Below are 17,346 nucleotides of genomic sequence, written 5' to 3' on the forward strand. Positions count from 1 at the left end.
ACCTCATTGCTCTAATGTGGATATAATATGTTTCTGCGAATGACAAGCAAGCAGTCCTTTACTTCTGCTCCTTCTTCTCACCCTCCTTGGCCTCCTCCCCACCGGCAGCGGCGCCGCTGCCCAGCTTCCACTGGCCGGCATTCTCAACGCTCTGCGACACGCTGCCGAGGCCGCTCTGGATGCCAGTGCCCAGGCCCGAGACGCCGTCCCCGACAAACTTGGCGCGGTCGCCCGTGACGCTGTTGATGGTGTCGCCGACGCCCTTGCCCGCCGCGCCGGTGACGTTGCCGACGGTGCGGCCCACGCCGCCCAGGGTGTTGCCGAGGGCGCCCGTGACGAACTTGGCGGCGCCGGTGGCCTTGTCAGCGGCGGTGTTGCCGTTACCGGCCGCGACGGGGTTGTTGCTGTTCTCGTTGGAAGACATAATTGTATGCGTTTGTGTTGTCTTGGTAAGTAGGGACGATTCTGAATAATCTGGTCAATATTGTGATAGGACCCGAATGAATAGTAATAAGAAAATGAGTGTTTGGTAATGAATGCTGAATTGGACGGACGCTGTTTGTCCTGATCCTTTATACTTGGAGGCTTGTAGGGATGTTGGCCGCCATGACGAATATGACGTCACATCCGAACGTCATGAAATGCTCATATTGAAACGTCGCTCATATTCTCCACAGATTCCTCACTTATGCATAGGCCTTGACAGTCCGGATCAACAGGCACACAGAGCAAAATAGTTTAGGAAAAATGGATGACCTTGCATTAGCTGGACAGTTGGTGCCTGTTGCGCCAGGGGCTGCTGGGGCGTGCCAAGGAACGTCAAGATTGCGTATTGAGGCATCAACGACGAGATATTATGTTTAGGCGCGAATTCGTCTCACCTGGTCAGTTATGCATAACTTCTTCTTTTTGAAACTAGGAAATTACTGTAAGTTTTACTGGGCGGGCTGCTCGCTTTCGACTATACACGATATCACGAGAGTCTGGCGTTGTCGCGTACGTACTTGATTGAAATCTCAATATTCTATGTATATTCGCTTTAATAAATGCAAATCGCTTTTAGATATTCCACCTTGACTGTCTAACCAATGTTGAACTCGTCCGCACCCGTCATCAACATCATGCCCTTCTTCCGCAGAATGCTCTTCGCCACGCCTTCCTCCACAGGCTTATCCTTCTCATCGTCCTTGACCGCGGCCGTACCGCCACTCTTTCTGCCCTTGCGGGCCTTCCTGTCGATGCCCGCACCGACGCCGCGCGGCGGCTCGCGCAGCGCGTAGCTCTTGGCTGTGTGGCCGAGGTGCAGCTCCGCAATGTCAAAGTGGACGCGCTCCTCCTTGACGTGCGTCGCGTACGCGCGGATGTGTGACTTGAAGCCGTTGCGGGCCAGCTCGAGGCGGTTGGGATCCTCGAGCAAGCGCTGCTCGAAGTGCAGCTGCATCGTCTCGGCCTTGTCGTGGTACGTCTGTCCCTCGGCCAGCTTGGCGGACGTCTCGACGGGGAACTCGAGCTTGGACATGAGGCCGGTCCTGAGGATGGACTCGTAGGACTGCGCGGTGGGGGCGCCAGAGGCGCGCAGGAGCTCGACGTAGCCCTCCTCGCAGCCGGGTAGCAGGAAAAGCATCGCTTCACCGGCGCGACCGGCACGCGCAGTTCTGCCGATGCGGTGGATGTGGTCCGCAAAGCTAAAGGCGGGGTCGTACTCAATGACGAGGTCCACGGACGGAATGTCAAGACCTCGCGAGGACACGTCGGTCGTGATCAATACTGAGGGCGACTTGCAGGCGGAGAATGTACGCAACGTGGCTGACCGAATAGGCTGAGAGAGGGAGCCATGCATCCTGTGCAGGACTACTTCAGGGCTAGCCGCTGAGGTGATGTAAGAGGCTCTAGCAACAGTCTTGGAGACCAATTCTAAATCTTTCGATTGTGCTGGCGGTGCTTCGGTATCGTTGGGGTTCCGTAAGAGCTCGTAGTGGAAATCAACGGCGTCGGCGCAGGACATGAACAAGATGACCTTCATGGTCTGCCCCTTGCGTGAGAATATGGACTTGAGATAGCAAGCAAGGGTAACTAGTCGAAGCTTTGCTGGTACAATGACGTGTGATTGGTGGAGCTGCGCGGGAGCCTTGTGCTCAATATTCTCGTCCGCTGTCATCTCACCCTTTTCGGCGGAAAGGAAGACGGCGTCAGCCAAACACATTTCGCCAAGCTTCTGTACATTCATCTTCATGGTGGCCGAGCAGAGTATAGTGACGCGACGATCAGGAAGTGCAGCCAGCGACGTTCCGCTGCTCGTCTCCTTGATAATTTCAACCTTGCGGAGAGCGTCGATGGTCTTTTTTAGGTCGTCCTCGAATCCCAGGTCCATCAGCCGATCGCCTTCGTCGAGAATGAGCCATCGCACGGTACCCAGGTTCAAGGCTTTTGTGTTGTCGATGTGATCCGCCAACCGACCCGGCGTGGCGACTAGAAAGTTGACACCCTTGCGGATGCGCGCCTTTTCCGCCTTTTTGGACTCGCCACCAGTGATGGCTGTGGAGACGAGCCAGGGAAAGGGCCTGATGAGTTGCTCGAGGACGTTATGTGTCTGCTTGGCCAATTCGCGAGTGGGCGCAACCATGATGGCAAAGATGCCGGAGTCGCGGTGCACTTGCTTGCCGTCGTTTTGCGCACTGAGCTGCAGAACGCGATGAAGGATGGGAAGGAGATATGAGAATGTTTTGCCGGAGCCAGTCTCTGCCTGTACAAAGGCATCAGAGCCTCCAGTAATCATGTGAGGAATCACTTTTTGTTGAATGGCAGTCGGGCGCTCCAGCTTCATCTTGCCGAGCTCCTCGACAAGTCGAGAGGAGAGTGTGAGGGTGCCAAAGTTGGCCACGTCCGCGAGCGGCGCATTGGTGGGTGTCGGGGCTGTCCATTCCTCATCCTCAAATACTGTTTTTTGCTCAGGGTTGAAGCTGAAGAGGCTCGAGACCACTTGCTTCGTGCCCCTGCCGCCGGCGCCGTTACCATGTCGGCGGTTGTCGAAAGGCGGCCTGCTCCCCGCGCCGCCGTGTTCGAGCTTGATATGGCTGGGCCGGGTTCTGGGCTGGTAGTCGTCGGCGGACTGTTGATCAGTGTCGGCTCTGCGGCGTTTAATAGGGCGATCGGAATCGTCGAAGCGGTCTCTGGGAGGGCGACGTGAGGGTGGGCGGCCGTCAGGACCAGGGCCTCGGGCGCCTCGCTCGGCCTGTTTTCTGTCGCGCCAGCGTCCGCCTTTGAACTTGACTTGGGGCTTGATTGGGCCGCTTCCCAACTCAAAGTTCAATAGCATGCCATCATCGGCCATGTTTTCGAAGAAAGACAGGCGCGAGAGAGAGCGGTGAAGAGTTGATATGCGTGTGTCTAACTACAAGGACAGTGGCGGGCAGTGATATTTTCGACAACTTTTTTCTGGGTCCTCTTGGCCGATAAGATGGATAAGATAAGGCTGCGCTGGTACGTGAACCTCGTCACAGCCGCTGAAAAGGACGTGAGAGGTAATATTATTTTACATGCTTGCGATGAACAATGGTTGAGTCTTCTTTTGTATTAGAACCACCGATTTTTCCACTCGATGAGTACCAGTTTGGCCGTGGTGCTGGCACCGCTGGGGGCTGTGGTGGACTACAGTTTGGTATCCCGCTGCGACACGAGCGGGAGGATCATGACATATATGCACTGATCATTCTCCATCTGAGAAACACCAGATGTGTGTCAGTGGGAAGGGTAACAAACCACGAGGCTGAAAGGAGCTCGAGCTGGGCGACGCGCAACGCGCTGAGGAACCACCAAGAGATCGGTGTTTCGAGGAGAGGACAGATAGATGAAATCGGGTCGGCCAGAGCAGCTCGGGCCCGGGCAAAGACAGAAGACCGAATACAAAGCAAAGCCCTACAGGGCCGGCGGGATGGTTGTTTTATTGGCCGGCTAGGATCCGGCTTTGCGGGCACACTGCCGACCATGACTGAGGTACCAAGTGTGTGCCGCTCCGCTCCGCAGCATCCGAAGCCTAGCTACTGGTAGTTGTAGGTTTTTCGGAGTGATGCTTTTGACGGGACTTTTTCGTGGGCGCAGCCATGTGACGGCGCAGAGCTTGCCGCACAAGGGCGAAGAGTCCACTAAATCAATCAATGCTGACGTTGACGACCACCAACGATACAACGATAGGTGAGCGGCACGTTAGCAACTTACGTATGCAGGTCGTTATTGTTGTTTTTGTTATGATTTTAGCTTAGGTTTGTTTTGTGTTAAAGGAGTGGCTGATTTCAAAGAGACGTGGCATTTTCGACCGCGGCTCAATGAATGGATTCATATGCCTGCTCTGCAGTCCGAGTTCACTGGGGCGGCTCCCCCCTTTGGATTTTCTATATCCTTAACCTATTTTTAACCAGCGACATGTTTGAGGGCTATAAATATTCTGTATTAATGAGGAAAACGAGGAGCCCGTCCGAGTCGCCACTCTATTTACTCAGGACTGCGGACCGGAGTAGTCCATCGTGGTCCGCGACAGGATTCAGGATAAAACCAATGAATGATGGTGGATATGTTATTACAACTGCTCATTTCGTTCTTGTCGTGGGAGCTGGGCTGGGTGGATCTGGTATGCTGCCAGCATCCCTTTCAAATTTGGCTCGCGTGAGTGGCTCGTCGTCATGTCCAGCAGCTTGAGCCTATTGCTCCGGAGCCCTGCCCGTCAACTGTCGGGGCTGAACCAAGGGTGTGGGAGCGATGTCCAGTGGTTTCCGGCTTCTTCCACGCCCCCACAACGACTCAGAAAGGTGTGAGAGAAAAAGGACGAGTCGTCTACGTAAGGAGGTAACTGCGACGCGACAGCTTGGAAGCCTTGTTGTGAGGCACCTATGTCGTTCGTTCTGCTCGCGTGCGATCTTGTTTGACTGCTAACAAGTTGGTCGATCGCTCATCAGGCCACAACAGGCATCAAGTTTTCAAGCCGCAGAGACAGTCTTCAGACTCCTCCTCTTCTCCTGCAAGATTCGATTTATGCTGTCGACGCCACTCATTTTACTCGCAGCGGATATAGCAGAGTATCTGCAACCTTGACTCCTATTTTCTAGGTCAGCATCACCAGAATGTTCTATTTTTCGGGCGGGAAAACGGGTACGTGAGGAGGGGCAGGGGGCATCTCCAGCGGGTTTAGCGGGTTCAGCGGGCTGAGCAGGCAGAGCAGGCAGGGAGTTACCTGTTCAGCCCAGCAAGCGTCCACTAGAAAAACAAATAATTACTCTCTCCTGGCAATAATAGCCAGAAAAACCAGGCCTGCAGGTGCAGAGACAAGAGACAAGATCCAGTCGAGGCGGGGCTTTGCATCGAGTCATTCCGTAATGCCCCATGTCCAGCACCCTAACGCTCCCGAGCCCACCCACCCAAACACCGCTGGCGCAGCCCGCACGTCAGCGCCGCCAATCCCCTGCAGGTTCACGGCCCAAGCCCTGTATCCCGGGAGGTTTAGGCCTTTTCTCCCCGGATTCGGGAAAGCCTTAGCGCATGACACCGTCTCCGTTAGTGTATTGCTTCCCTGTAAGCCGCACTTTTCACGCTTCCACCAGCACTGTAATTTGCCCTCGTCCGCTGGAAATCACACCTGTTGCCCCCCTCCCCCCTCTTGAATGCCTGAACCTTCATCTACCCCCGTTTCCCAGGCCACATTCTTTCTTCCAGTCCAAGCTTACACTTTTTTCCCCTAACAACCGCAAAACACCAAATCCGACCATCGTGTGTGCTGGCCCATACATTCTTTTTGAATCCAAGGGTCACGGTAATTGAACGTAAACACTTTCGTTTTCGTTCAATTCCTTCATCTTTCTATTAATTACGAAATTACAACCCTCTAATTATTTTTTTTCCATATCGCGCGTTTGTTTGACGGCTTCCATCGCTGTCAAATGAACCTGCAATCGCATTTACCTTCATCTCTCGTGAGTCACCTCCCCACCAAATTTTTACCGCGCACAACTGTCACGCTCGCTGCCACAAGCCCAACGGCGAAGCTAACAACGTCTATAGCCCTCTCTTTCCCTTTTCTCGTTCTAAATGCCCATCTACTCCAACCTTTACTCGAATTTCATCCGCCAAGGATCTCAATTCGCAAAGTCCATCACCTCTCACGGTTACGCACAGTCCGTCGTAGCCGCCACCCACCCTCATGTTCTAAACAGCCAGAACCGCCCCGTCTTCGCACGGAGGCATGCAAACCGACAGGGACGTTTCGCCACCTTCCAGCTCAGCTCCGCCTTCCACAGCGACCGCACCACTGCCGCCCTCGTCGACCACCGCTTGACCCTCAACCATGGCAGCCTCGACGCCTATTTTGACGCCCTGCAGAAGAAGGAGGCCGCCGGCCAGGTCGAGAATGAGGAATGGGAGCAGTACGAGTTCCCCAAGCTCCTCGAGTGGAAGCCCGACGCCGACGCCGTCCTTGCCAGCGAAGACGCCCTTGCGCAAGCCAGCGAGCACGATGCGAGCGCCCAGGCAGAGAGTGTCCCTCGGCCTATGACGCCTGAGGAGGCTGCTGCCCTCGCGCATATCGACGCTGCTCTTGAGCGAGAGATCGAAGCCCGCCGAACCCGCGAAGAAGACGAGGTCGCCTCTGTCCACTCCCGCGCCGCCAGCCCTGTCCGCATATCTCGCAGCGCCACTCCCGTCGACCCCCAGTCCCAGTCAAGCGCCGATCACTTGCTCAAGCTCTCCTCGACCGGACGCTATGCCGAGATCCCTGCCGTCTTCGAAGCCATGCTGGCTACTGGTGTCAAGCCCATCGCCGGTGCCTACAATGCTCTTTTGCTTGCTGCTATCTACATTCCCATCAAGAGAAGCGAGGTTATTTCCAAGGCCCTTGATGTCTACGCTGACATGCTCCGCCGTCGCGTCACTCCTGACAGCCAGACTTTCGATATTCTGGTGAGCATGTTGGCCTCTCGCTGTTTGGAGGTTGCTAGCATGAAGGCCATGCTCGAGGAGAAGCGCGTACGATTTGGCGGCATGGAAGAGCCTGGCAAGTTCATGCTCGCGTCTCATGAATTCGAGCATGCTATTCTTTGCGAAGATGATAGACTCGATCTTGCTATCAAGCTGTTCGATACATCCGTTGATGCCAACACTGCCAAGTTCTCTTCCAACACCTACTCGCAGCTTATCTCTGCTTGCGCACAGGCCGGCCGTGTCTCGGACATGCTCCGGCTGTTCGCTCACATGGAGGAGACGCGCACTATGCCTCACGCAGAGGTCTTCCCCACTATGATCACTGCCTATGCTACTGCTGGTGATCTCATCAGCGCTGTCGAGTGCTACAATGAGTATCGCAGTCTTGCCATTGCCGACGACGCTGGTCCCTCCACATTACGCGATCGCGTGGACGCTCAAGTTTACGCCTCTGTGATCAATGCGTATGTAATTTCGGACAAGATTGAGGGCGCCATGAAGTTCTTCAAGAAGATTGTTGACGAGTATGGCGTTAAGGTCGCCGACATCAAGGATGCCCTGATCAGCACTGGGTTCGTCAAGGGCTTCATCGCTCGCGGCATTCTTGAGGAGGCCCTGTACTGGGCTCAATCAATTGAGGCTCAGGTCCGCCCTCAGGCCCTTGCTCGTGTTGCTATCGAGGCCGCCGACAAGAACGAGGTTTTCACCGCCACTGAGGCCTACAATGGCATCAATGGCTCCCTGGACGTTATACAAACCCCTTCTATGGCTATGCTCGCCATGAGCGTCCGTGAAGGCGACGTCGCCTCCGCCACCAAGTACTGGCACGTTCTCACCCAGCCTGAGATGCGTGCTACAGCTGCCTTCATTGAGCCCACGACCATGTACGCCGTCGCCTTGATCGGCTCTGGTCAGGTTGCCGAAGGTCTCGCCCAGTCGGAAATGATGTTCCAGAGAATCCGTGCCTCCGAATCAGGTGCCCATCCTGAGCTGGGCGAAGAAATCGAGGAAGGTGTCGACTTCATCGCCCGCTTTATGGAGAGCCGTGGCATTAGTGACCCTCGTGAGCTGGCTTCACAAGCCTCAAGCGCGCCCCAGCAGGCCATGAGCGCGTCCCCTTTTATGTCTACCCCCTCTGTCTCGTCTTTCGAGGATAGCTTCGACCCCTACGCCCACAACACCGACTTCAAGGGCTCTTCTCTCATTGCTGACGATCTCGAGGGCAACCACGGCCGTAAAGGTCCTCGCCTGAGCGATGCGTTGAACCGATTCCGCAACATGCGCCGTGCTGGCCGCCATCCCCGATACATTACTTACGCCAAGCTTATCTCGGCTGCGGCGAGAGAGGGCAAGATGGATCTCTGCCACGATATTCTCGGCATGGCCCGCGCTGATGTTCCTCTGCTCGCTCAGTATGCCGTCGTCCGCTACGGCTGGTCCTCGATTCTTGATGCCATGGTTGGCGCCTGCTTGACCGTCGGTAACCGTGGTCGTGCTGAGCAGTACCACCAGGAGCTGCTGGAGATGGGCGCTGCCCCGTCTGCCAACACCTTCGGACTGTACATCACTACTCTCAAGGACTCCACGAAGACTTTTGACGAAGCGTCTGAGGCCGTCCGCATTTTCCACCGTGCCAAGACGGAAGGCGTGGAGCCCAGCTCGTTCCTGTACAATGCTCTGATTGGAAAGCTCGGCAAGGCCCGCCGCATTGACGACTGCCTGTTCTACTTTGCTGAGATGCGTGCTCTTGGCATCAAGCCCACTTCTGTTACCTACGGAACTATCGTCAATGCCCTGTGCCGTGTCAGTGACGAGAAGTTTGCGGAAGAGCTCTTTGACGAGATGGAGGCGATGCCCAACTACAAGGCTCGCCCTGCACCATACAACAGCATGATGCAGTTTTTCCTAACCACCAAGAGAGACAAGGCTAAGGTCCTAGCTTACTATGAGCGTATGAAAATCAAGGGTATCGCTCCCACTTCGCATACCTACAAGCTGCTTATTGATACGCACGCCACTCTCGAGCCCGTCAACATGGCCGCCGCTGAGGAGGTGATGGAGCAGATGACTGCTGCTGGCCAGCAGCCTGAGCCTGTTCACTACGCCTCACTCATTCATGCCAAGGGCTGTGTCCTGCACGACCTGGAGGGTGCTCGCAAAATTTTCGATTCTGTGGCCGAGAAGAGGTCTGTGCCTGCCAACGCCAGCCTCTATCAGGCCATGTTTGAAGGCATGGTGGCCAACCACAACGTGACCGATACGGAGCCTCTACTCGCCCAGATGCGTCAGCGTCGGGTAGAGCTCACTCCTTACATTGCCAACACTCTCATTCACGGCTGGGCTGCGGAGAGGCAACTCTCCAAGGCTCAGGCCATCTACGACGCTGTGCCCCGAGAGAAGCGAGAGCCTAGCACATACGAGTCGATGACCCGGGCTTTCCTGGCCATGGAGAAGCGTGATGAGGCTAAGTCGGTGGTCAGCGAGATGCTCACCCGCGGCTACCCCAGCGCTGTTGTAAACAAGGTGCTGGAGCTATTGGGCGGTGGCCAAGAGCAGGCCCAGCTGTAAGCTTGTTCTCACGGTGATTGATCTATACATTTGTTGCATTGGCAGAAGAGAGAAGTCTGTTTTGGTTTTGATTGTTTGCGGTTTTCCTTTGTCTACTTTGGTTTTATAGAAGCCTCTGTGATTGATACCCCATATTGGCATGCAGAGTTGTGGAGAAGGGAGGGGGTGTTGTCAAGGAGACCGGAGGCTCGGCGGAATGAGACCTGAGCGGTTCATTTTTAATATTGATATCAACGGCATGGCGTTTGGATTTCTTTTTTTTTTCTCTGTTTTGAGTTTCGTCATCATGCTTGTGCAAAATGGTTCATGGCCAAGGGATTTGACGGCCCGGGTACAGAAGGGGACAGGAAACAAGGGAACGGGTTCGGGTTCGGGTTCGGGTTCGGTGTTGCATTTTGCGTTACATGGGTTATAAAAGTATCCCACACATAGACCATCTCCACTCGGCATGAAAAAAGGCCAAAAACATTTGACGGCAAGGATTGGAATCGTGGGCGAGGCGCAATGATTCTGATAGACATGCCTGTACCAGCACTAGCTAGATAGTGAATGCAAAAAGCAATGCAAGCACATAGTACCTTGGCGACATGGAAGTGACTGAGCTGTAGGGGTTGCTTCCAGAGTAGAAATATAGATGGTAACTGTGATGTGTTTTGACGTGACGATACGCAACAGCGACGAAGTTGTCATGTAAGGTTGTGCTGCCCCACCTCATCAGGGACACCGCTCCCACAGCTCCTGGCCGAGACCTCAGTTAGCCATCTAATTATTTGACCTCTACCCTCTACAGACCTATTCCCTCGGACAGCCCTCGACACATCCCAAGGACTTGATTGAAGCTTCCTCTAATATATAGACTCCCCCCCCCAACGGCATCATCGCTCACGCTTCTGAGCCCCTCCTCGTGCCCCTCATCAGTTTACCCCTCCAAAAAGCTACATCCACCGCGCAACACCAACAAACATGTCGACAGCGACTCACCCCGACGTCGCCATCTCCGCGCCGGGCAAGGTCCTCCTGGCCGGCGGTTACCTCGTGCTGGACCGCAAGTACACGGGCCTCGTCTTCGGCCTCGACGCCCGCATCAGCGTGATCGCGGGCCAGATTCACTCGAGCGCCGGCGTGCAACTCAACGAGATCGTGGTGGACAGCCCGCAGTTCCTTGAGGCGCAGTGGCGGTACGGATATCACCTCGCGCCCGAGGGCGGCGGCATCAAGGTAACGCAATTGCAAGTGTAGGTGCCCAAGCGCGCTGGCCGCGAGTCGCGACGACGCAGGTTCTCAAGTCTTTGCCACTAACAAAAAGACTCTATCAGGGGAGGTCAGGTAAACCCTAACCCTTTTGTCGAGACGACGCTCAACTACGCGCTGACGTACGCCAACACGGTCACCAATTCCACCACCGCCCCCAGCTCCAGCCGCCTCGTCATCCTCGCCGACAACGACTACTACTCGAACCCGGCCACCACCGACGCGCCCGGCCGGTTCGCCAAGTTTGGCGTGACCCTGCGTGAGGCGCACAAGACGGGCCTCGGGTCGTCCGCCGCACTCGTCACGGCGCTGACGGCCGCGCTGCTCACGCATTACCTGCCGCGGGACCGCTTCGACGCCTCCACCGACGCCGGGCGGGCGGCCCTGCACAACCTCGCGCAGGCGGCGCACTGCGCGGCCCAGGGCAAGGTCGGGTCCGGCTTCGACGTCGCGGCCGCCGTGTACGGCTCCTGCACCTACCGGCGGTTCTCGCCCTCCGTGCTCGCGGGTATCCCCGAGGCGGGCGCGCCGGGCTTTGCGGCACGCCTTGTCGAGGTGGTGGACGACCGCGGTGCGGCCTGGGACGTCGAGGTGAAGGCCGCGGACGGGCTGCGGATGCCGCGGGGCGTGACGCTGCGCATGTGCGACGTCGACTGCGGGAGCCAGACGGTCGGCATGGTCAAGCAGGTGCTCGCGTGGCGCGCGCAGGACGCGGCCGGGTCTACAAGGCTGTGGGACGAGCTGCAGGCGCGCAACGAGGCGCTCGCCCAAGTACTACGCAACGACGCGCTGGGCGAGGTACCGAGCAGGATCCAGGGCGTGCGGGAGCTGATCCGCGCGATGGGCGAGCGGAGCGGCGTGCCGATCGAGCCGCCGGCGCAGACGGAACTGCTGGACGCGGCGGCGCGCGTGGAGGGCGTGCACGGCGGCGTGGTGCCGGGTGCGGGCGGCTTCGACGCGGCGGCGCTGCTGATGGACGACGACGAGGCGACGGAGCGGAGGGTGGTCGAGTTCCTCGCGCGGTGGAGCGCGGAGAAGGGCGGTAAGGTGAAGCTGCTGAGCGTGAGGGGCGAGATGGAGGGCGTGCGGAGGGAGCAGCTGGACGTGTACGAGGGGTGGCTGTGACGGGGAGCGCGGGCCACTTGGGATAACAGGTGAACATTGGGTAGGTTCATTCGATACGACGTTGTATTTTCGCTAAACTAACAGAGAATGAAATGGCAAAGATCGAGACCAGCGCTCAAATTTGCGGCTGTGCGATTTCACGCGCAGAACATTATGAATCAAGTAAACCGAAAAAAAGAACACCAGTTTGCACCAGGCAGATCTAGCAGAAATGCAAAAAGCATCTCACGACACTTGTTCAAGGGACCATGAAAGAAACTCCGCAAGTCACAGACCCAATGGATTACCGAATATCAAATACCAACAAAAAATAACTGGGTTACCAAGACCGGAACCGAAAACAGCACTGTGTACCAGTTGTGCGTGTATGTGTGTGTGTGCGTAGGTCAAGTCCGACGCCGAGCGATGTGTGAAAGAGCAACAAGACATGGGAAATGACATGATAGGAGACCGACTTCTGGCGTCAGGGAGAGAGAGAGGGGGGAGAGATTGCTTCTCGCGTGTGGCGTGCTTTATCTTGTTCGTCCCTTCTACCAGACGGGTCGGCGGGCGTGGGCGTGCGGCGGCGTGTGAGCGCGGCTGTACGGAAACGTGCCACCCCGCGGGGACGAGCGCGGCCGCGGCGGCGCGTCCCACGAGGTCATGGAGGAGGAGGAGCGCGGGATGTACTCTGCGATGCCGACGCGGCTGGCGGTGGCCTTTTCGCGGAGCATGGTGATTTCGTCGTGGGAGATGCCGGGGAGGGAGACCTGTCCGAGCCGAAAGTCGAACGGAGCAGACTGTTGCAAGGGTGTTGTGTTAGCATGGAATGATGCAAGGGGAAGGAGAGCAGGGAGGGGGGGCTTACGATTGCAAAGGGGAGGACGCGCCCTTGTTCTTCTTCGGGCTGCTGCTTGGGGCGGCGGTGGAGGAGGGTCTGGACGCGCGAGCAGAGCATTCGGACGTTGTCGCGGACGTGCATCTCGGCGGCGTATCCGGACATTTGGTAGGCTGGGGTTTGTGTTGTTGTGAGAGGGCAGAGTGCCAAGATGATGATGATGATGATGATCGAGAATTGTTTTCTTCGAGTGAAGAGAAAGAACGAAGGGAGTTTATTCGAGGGGAGAGAGAGAGAAGCAAGAGAGCAACGAAGAAAAAAAAAACGTGGCAATGACTTGGTTCGTGCGTATATGTTTGCAAACGAGGTTGAGACAGGGATTTTTGGTTGCGTGCGTTGGCTTGGCAAGGTTGGAGAGAAAGAGACAAATGCAAGCTGCCGAGGATATGAAGATCTTTTTATAAAAAAAGATGAACAAGGATGGCGGGGGAGAAGGAGGAAAATCGCTGACGAGGTGTTGAATTCCAATGGGTGAGATCTTCTGGAACAAGCAGGTGGTGCTAGGCAGGATCGAGAGTTATGTAGGTAGGATCGCAGTCTAGAGAGGCCCGAGCTTGTAGAGGTCAAGAGAGTGACGGGCGGTTAAGAATAGGATGGATGAGGATAAAAATAATAATCGATATGATGGAGCAAGAAGGAGTCGGTCGCGTCACTTGTTTCGCTTTGTCGAGGTGTGGTCGATGAGGATTAGATGGACAGTGCAGTCAGTGCTGTGCTGTGCTGTGTGTGGCTGTAGCTGCAAACGCCGCAGGATGGTATGTATGAGAGTTGAGCGGTAAGAACTGTGCAGTAAAGGAACGAACAGGGCCGAGAAAAAATTGATCGAGAACAAAGAAGGTCTGTTGGAAAGAAGAGTCCGAGGGTTTTCTGTGGTTGTATAAAAGGAATGTACAGAGAGGTTCGGGCGGCGATCGGGCGCTAATGATGATGTAAATTATAAAGAAAAAGAAGAAGAAAAAAAAAAGAACGAATGGACGAAGCGCGGCGAGGCTTTGCTTCGGGATATTCTCCCAAACGATGAGATGATGTGATAGAAATGAATGATAGCGATGCGAGTGGTGAGTGAGTGTGGTTGGATAAGAGGCGAGTGATGAGGATGAGGAGGCAAGTCGATGGATGAAGACTGGGCAACAAAGGGATATATACACCTGCTCCCTTTTTTGTGTTTTATTGTTTTGTCGCGAAAGAGAGAAGGAATACAAAACGAATTAAAATAAAATAAATAAAGTAAAAAAAGTATCGACTCCGCCCTGGTGCTCCTTGCGTATCACCATGGGAGAAGAAGGCAAGGCAAGGCAAGGCAAGGGAGCGAGGCTGCCGCCCCAGGCATGGATTGTCGTGGCTTGTACCAGACCAGACACATGCATGGGCGTGTGCATTATTCCGCCTTTTTGGGGCGCCTAATGAAAGCCTCTTTCTTCCTGGTAGTTGCAGTCTGTACGTACTTTTTTTTTTCTTCTTCTTCTTCTTCTTCTTCTTCTTTTTTATCTTTTTCCTGGAATATTCCAATGAAGCCACGCTGCCCAAACTCTTGGGACCTCGTCCAGTCAGTCTCCCTTGTCAGGACCCATGCCGTTTCATTCATCCTGTGCTTTCCTTCAGTTCGAAGTAGAAAAGAGGACTAGAAAAAAATTGTAAAGAAAAAAAAAAGAAAAAAAAAAAAGACACATCGGTCTGTGCGCTTTCAAAGCCCGCGTCGATTCGGGCTGTGTCTGTCTGTCTGTCTGTCTGTTCCACCCGTCTTCCCGGTATAAACGGTGGCCCCCCCCCCCTAGCTGAACAGGTCAGTCATTGTCATACGCGTGTTTCATTTACCTGCAGGCCAGGGCAACTGGGCGGCCGTCACAACGATCTCGGGTGAATGCCGTCTTCATTTGTGCATGGCAGATTACTCAACCTCAGTACCTTACCCGTCTGTCCCCTGCAAATGCCTCTGGGGGTGACTGATTGATTGACCAGGGCCTGGGACGCTGGTGCCGATCATGACAGCCTTGCTGGGGGATTTTCGTTGATTAATCATGGACGAACAATAAGTCAGGTAATAAATCATTCACTGTTCGGTGTCTCTTGTCCAACCACACACAATCTCTCACCGTCGCCTCTCGGATCGCCCTGTGACTCGTCTCTGTCCGTCTCTCTCTCTCTCTGCCGGCGACAAAGAGGCTACACCAGATCGATTGGGTTCTCGTCCATCCACCTTCAAACTATTCGGTGGGTGGCGTTTTCTTCCTCCATCCTCATTTCTCATTATCCTTCCCCTTCTCACCTCGGCCTTCCCAAGCCCATCATCATCCTGTGGCTTCTGGCTTCTGACTTCCTTCGGGATCAGACGCACAACGCCCAATACTTGTCTCAGACCAGCCTCTCCTGCGCTTTTTCTTTATTTCAATTATTTCTTTCATCCGATTTCGCGCAACTCGTCTGTCTCAGCGGTAAGATGGCGCTAGGGGATTTATCCTGTGGCCCCAAATTCCAGTTACCCGGAGTACGACTTCACGAGATCCTCGCTGGACAGGGGCATGGGCTCGCCTCGTGATGCACTTGCTTCCTCGTATCGCCATTCACAAGCTCCCTGTCCTGTTTGACGATGCCGAAACCGACCACATGCAAAAATCTTGGGATGTGAGTTGTCACGTCCTCTCGGTTACAGAAAGAGACAGCCGCATTCCATGAAAGAAAAGGCGCCGCTGCTGTGAAGGCTCAAGGGTCCCGGAACTCTTGCCTATTTCAATACACGGCCCCGAACTTTGGCTGCATGTAATCATGTAATCCAACAGCAGCCCGGCTGCAACACAAGCCCGACGCTGTCGCTGTCGCCGTCGCAGACGCACAGTACCGCCCGGCTTCTCATGAAATGATCAACCCCCCCCCCCCCCCCCCCCCCCCCCCCCGACCCAAGCCGCTGGGAATGCTGCTAGTCGGAGAGTGGAATAGTTGAATGGTCAATACTTGATACCCTCGCCAAGGACCCCATCAGCTAACTTTACGGAGCAGTTATCCGTTCTTCCCTTTTTTTTTTTCTCCGCTTGGCCCCCCCGGCCACTGCTCTCAACGTTGGAGCTAACATTCCAGGAACCTGGGATTGGGGAAAACTGGAATGCACTTTAACCAGTAGTTGGATATTCTCCGCCCGCAGAGATTGACTAATTGGACTGACCACGTTGCCGCCAAGGCAGCCAAAGTACCAAGTTCTCGGCTCTCCCTGTGAAGGAGTGAGTCCGCGCCTTGGCAGCGTGTTGTCTGACCTTGACCGTCGCGAATCGCGAATCGCCTGTACTCTGTGCGACGCCTGCTTCAGTACGGATACAGATAGATACACACGGCGGCTTATTATTACAGATGCAGACTACACAGGGCAGGGCACAAGATCCATGCCCAGCCTGGACTTTCAGGCTGCGGCTGATGGATGGTCAAGTCAGGCCACACACAGCGAGCGCGCTTCGGTTTCCGCTCCAGACGGCACTTTTGCAGGTTCGTGCTCCATCCAGCATGATGCTTCAGCTCTTCTTGGTTTCTCATCTCATCAATGTTTCGCTGATATCCGTCGCCTCACTTATTCCGCTCAAACTTTTCCGCGTGGTCTGATTATGCTGTCGTCATGACTGCATAGAGGGTGCGCCCAATCTCAGCTTCCCACTGCCAGGCGCGGAACCAAGTCGACTTCTAATCTGCAAGTAAGCCGCTCTGTCTCATCGCCTTGCTTGTTTGTCTGTGATGGCCCGACGGCAAGCACCAATCACACAGGCCAGCTACGGTACGGCCCTTTCCATGGCACGGCATTCGGTGTGTGGTTGTAGGCGCATTATTCTTGTTGCCGCTTCTAGTCGACTGATGCCCGAGCCAAAAGAAGGAAACGAGGAAGGAAAGAAGATAGTGCACACGCGGCCTGGGACGAGGCCCTAAACGTCTCCTTGATTGGTAACTAGTATGTACTGTACACCAGGCTTAGACGACGCCACCGGTCTGTTCCCGAGGTGGCTTGCACCAAGATGTACGAATAAACGCCAGTGGCTTCGTTAGTCCTAGAGGCGTCTCTTTTTATAGAGTCGCAGCCGTAATCTTTTTATCAAAGGTAGGGGGGTACATACACATTGAAACGGCAACGATGGGTTGGATGAAGCTATCCGTAGATTGAGCCGAGTTCCGTATAACGTCGCTCAGGCCACCGTTGATTTCACAATTTATTAAGCATACATGTACAGATTATTCACCTTCAAATTATATGCATGATTTTAATACCCTTGCTTCCCCAACCTGACCTGCCTTGTCACTTCAGCTGCGCAAGCCCCACGCCCCCTGACCCGACAGGACGGTCACATCATCAATCGGATATTGCCACCTGAATTAATAACAAGCAAACAAAAAAAAAAGAAGAAAAATCCCCTTGCTTGTGCCCTGCAAGCTCCCAGGCAACCACCACCCTGCGGAAACGATTCCTCGCAACACCACCGTACTTTCCTTTTGGTAAGCAAGTTGTCTAGCAATCATCAAACAACAAGGCAAGGAGAGAAGAGGGGGAGGGGGGGGGGGGGGGAAAAAAAGGCCCGGTTTTTTTTTTTTTT

The 17,346-nt window shown here is 55.0% G+C and overlaps 5 protein-coding genes across 5 annotated transcripts; 2 read left to right on the plus strand and 3 right to left on the minus strand.

Annotated features, from left to right (window-relative positions):
- Nucleotides 1–58: 58 nt before the first annotated feature.
- ISF_05593 (hypothetical protein) lies at nucleotides 59–424 on the minus strand (the record flags this gene model as incomplete). The annotated part of the gene is made up of 1 exon (XM_018849198.1): nucleotides 59–424. One exon carries the CDS (start codon nucleotides 422–424, stop codon nucleotides 59–61), a length of 366 nt encoding a protein of 121 aa, XP_018703769.1.
- Nucleotides 425–1,081: 657 nt separating this feature from the next.
- Nucleotides 1,082–3,331, minus strand: ISF_05594 (DNA/RNA helicase, DEAD/DEAH box type; the record flags this gene model as incomplete). The annotated part of the gene is made up of 1 exon (XM_018849199.1): nucleotides 1,082–3,331. The coding sequence occupies one exon, from the start codon at nucleotides 3,329–3,331 to the stop codon at nucleotides 1,082–1,084; it is 2,250 nt and encodes a 749-aa protein (XP_018703770.1).
- A 2,744-nt stretch (nucleotides 3,332–6,075) lies between these two features.
- Nucleotides 6,076–9,531, plus strand: ISF_05595 (pentatricopeptide repeat protein; the record flags this gene model as incomplete). The annotated part of the gene is made up of 1 exon (XM_018849200.1): nucleotides 6,076–9,531. One exon carries the CDS (start codon nucleotides 6,076–6,078, stop codon nucleotides 9,529–9,531), a length of 3,456 nt encoding a protein of 1,151 aa, XP_018703771.1.
- A 963-nt stretch (nucleotides 9,532–10,494) lies between these two features.
- ISF_05596 (phosphomevalonate kinase) lies at nucleotides 10,495–11,907 on the plus strand (the record flags this gene model as incomplete). The annotated part of the gene is made up of 2 exons (XM_018849201.1): nucleotides 10,495–10,766; nucleotides 10,848–11,907. 2 exons carry the CDS (start codon nucleotides 10,495–10,497, stop codon nucleotides 11,905–11,907), a joined length of 1,332 nt encoding a protein of 443 aa, XP_018703772.1.
- A 530-nt stretch (nucleotides 11,908–12,437) lies between these two features.
- ISF_05597 (hypothetical protein) lies at nucleotides 12,438–12,889 on the minus strand (the record flags this gene model as incomplete). Its single annotated transcript, XM_018849202.1, has 2 exons — nucleotides 12,438–12,686; nucleotides 12,755–12,889. 2 exons carry the CDS (start codon nucleotides 12,887–12,889, stop codon nucleotides 12,438–12,440), a joined length of 384 nt encoding a protein of 127 aa, XP_018703773.1.
- Nucleotides 12,890–17,346: the final 4,457 nt, after the last annotated feature.

Source organism: Cordyceps fumosorosea (genome assembly GCF_001636725.1).
Source record: "Cordyceps fumosorosea ARSEF 2679 chromosome Unknown scaffold_13, whole genome shotgun sequence".
Classification (NCBI taxonomy): domain Eukaryota; kingdom Fungi; phylum Ascomycota; class Sordariomycetes; order Hypocreales; family Cordycipitaceae; genus Cordyceps; species Cordyceps fumosorosea.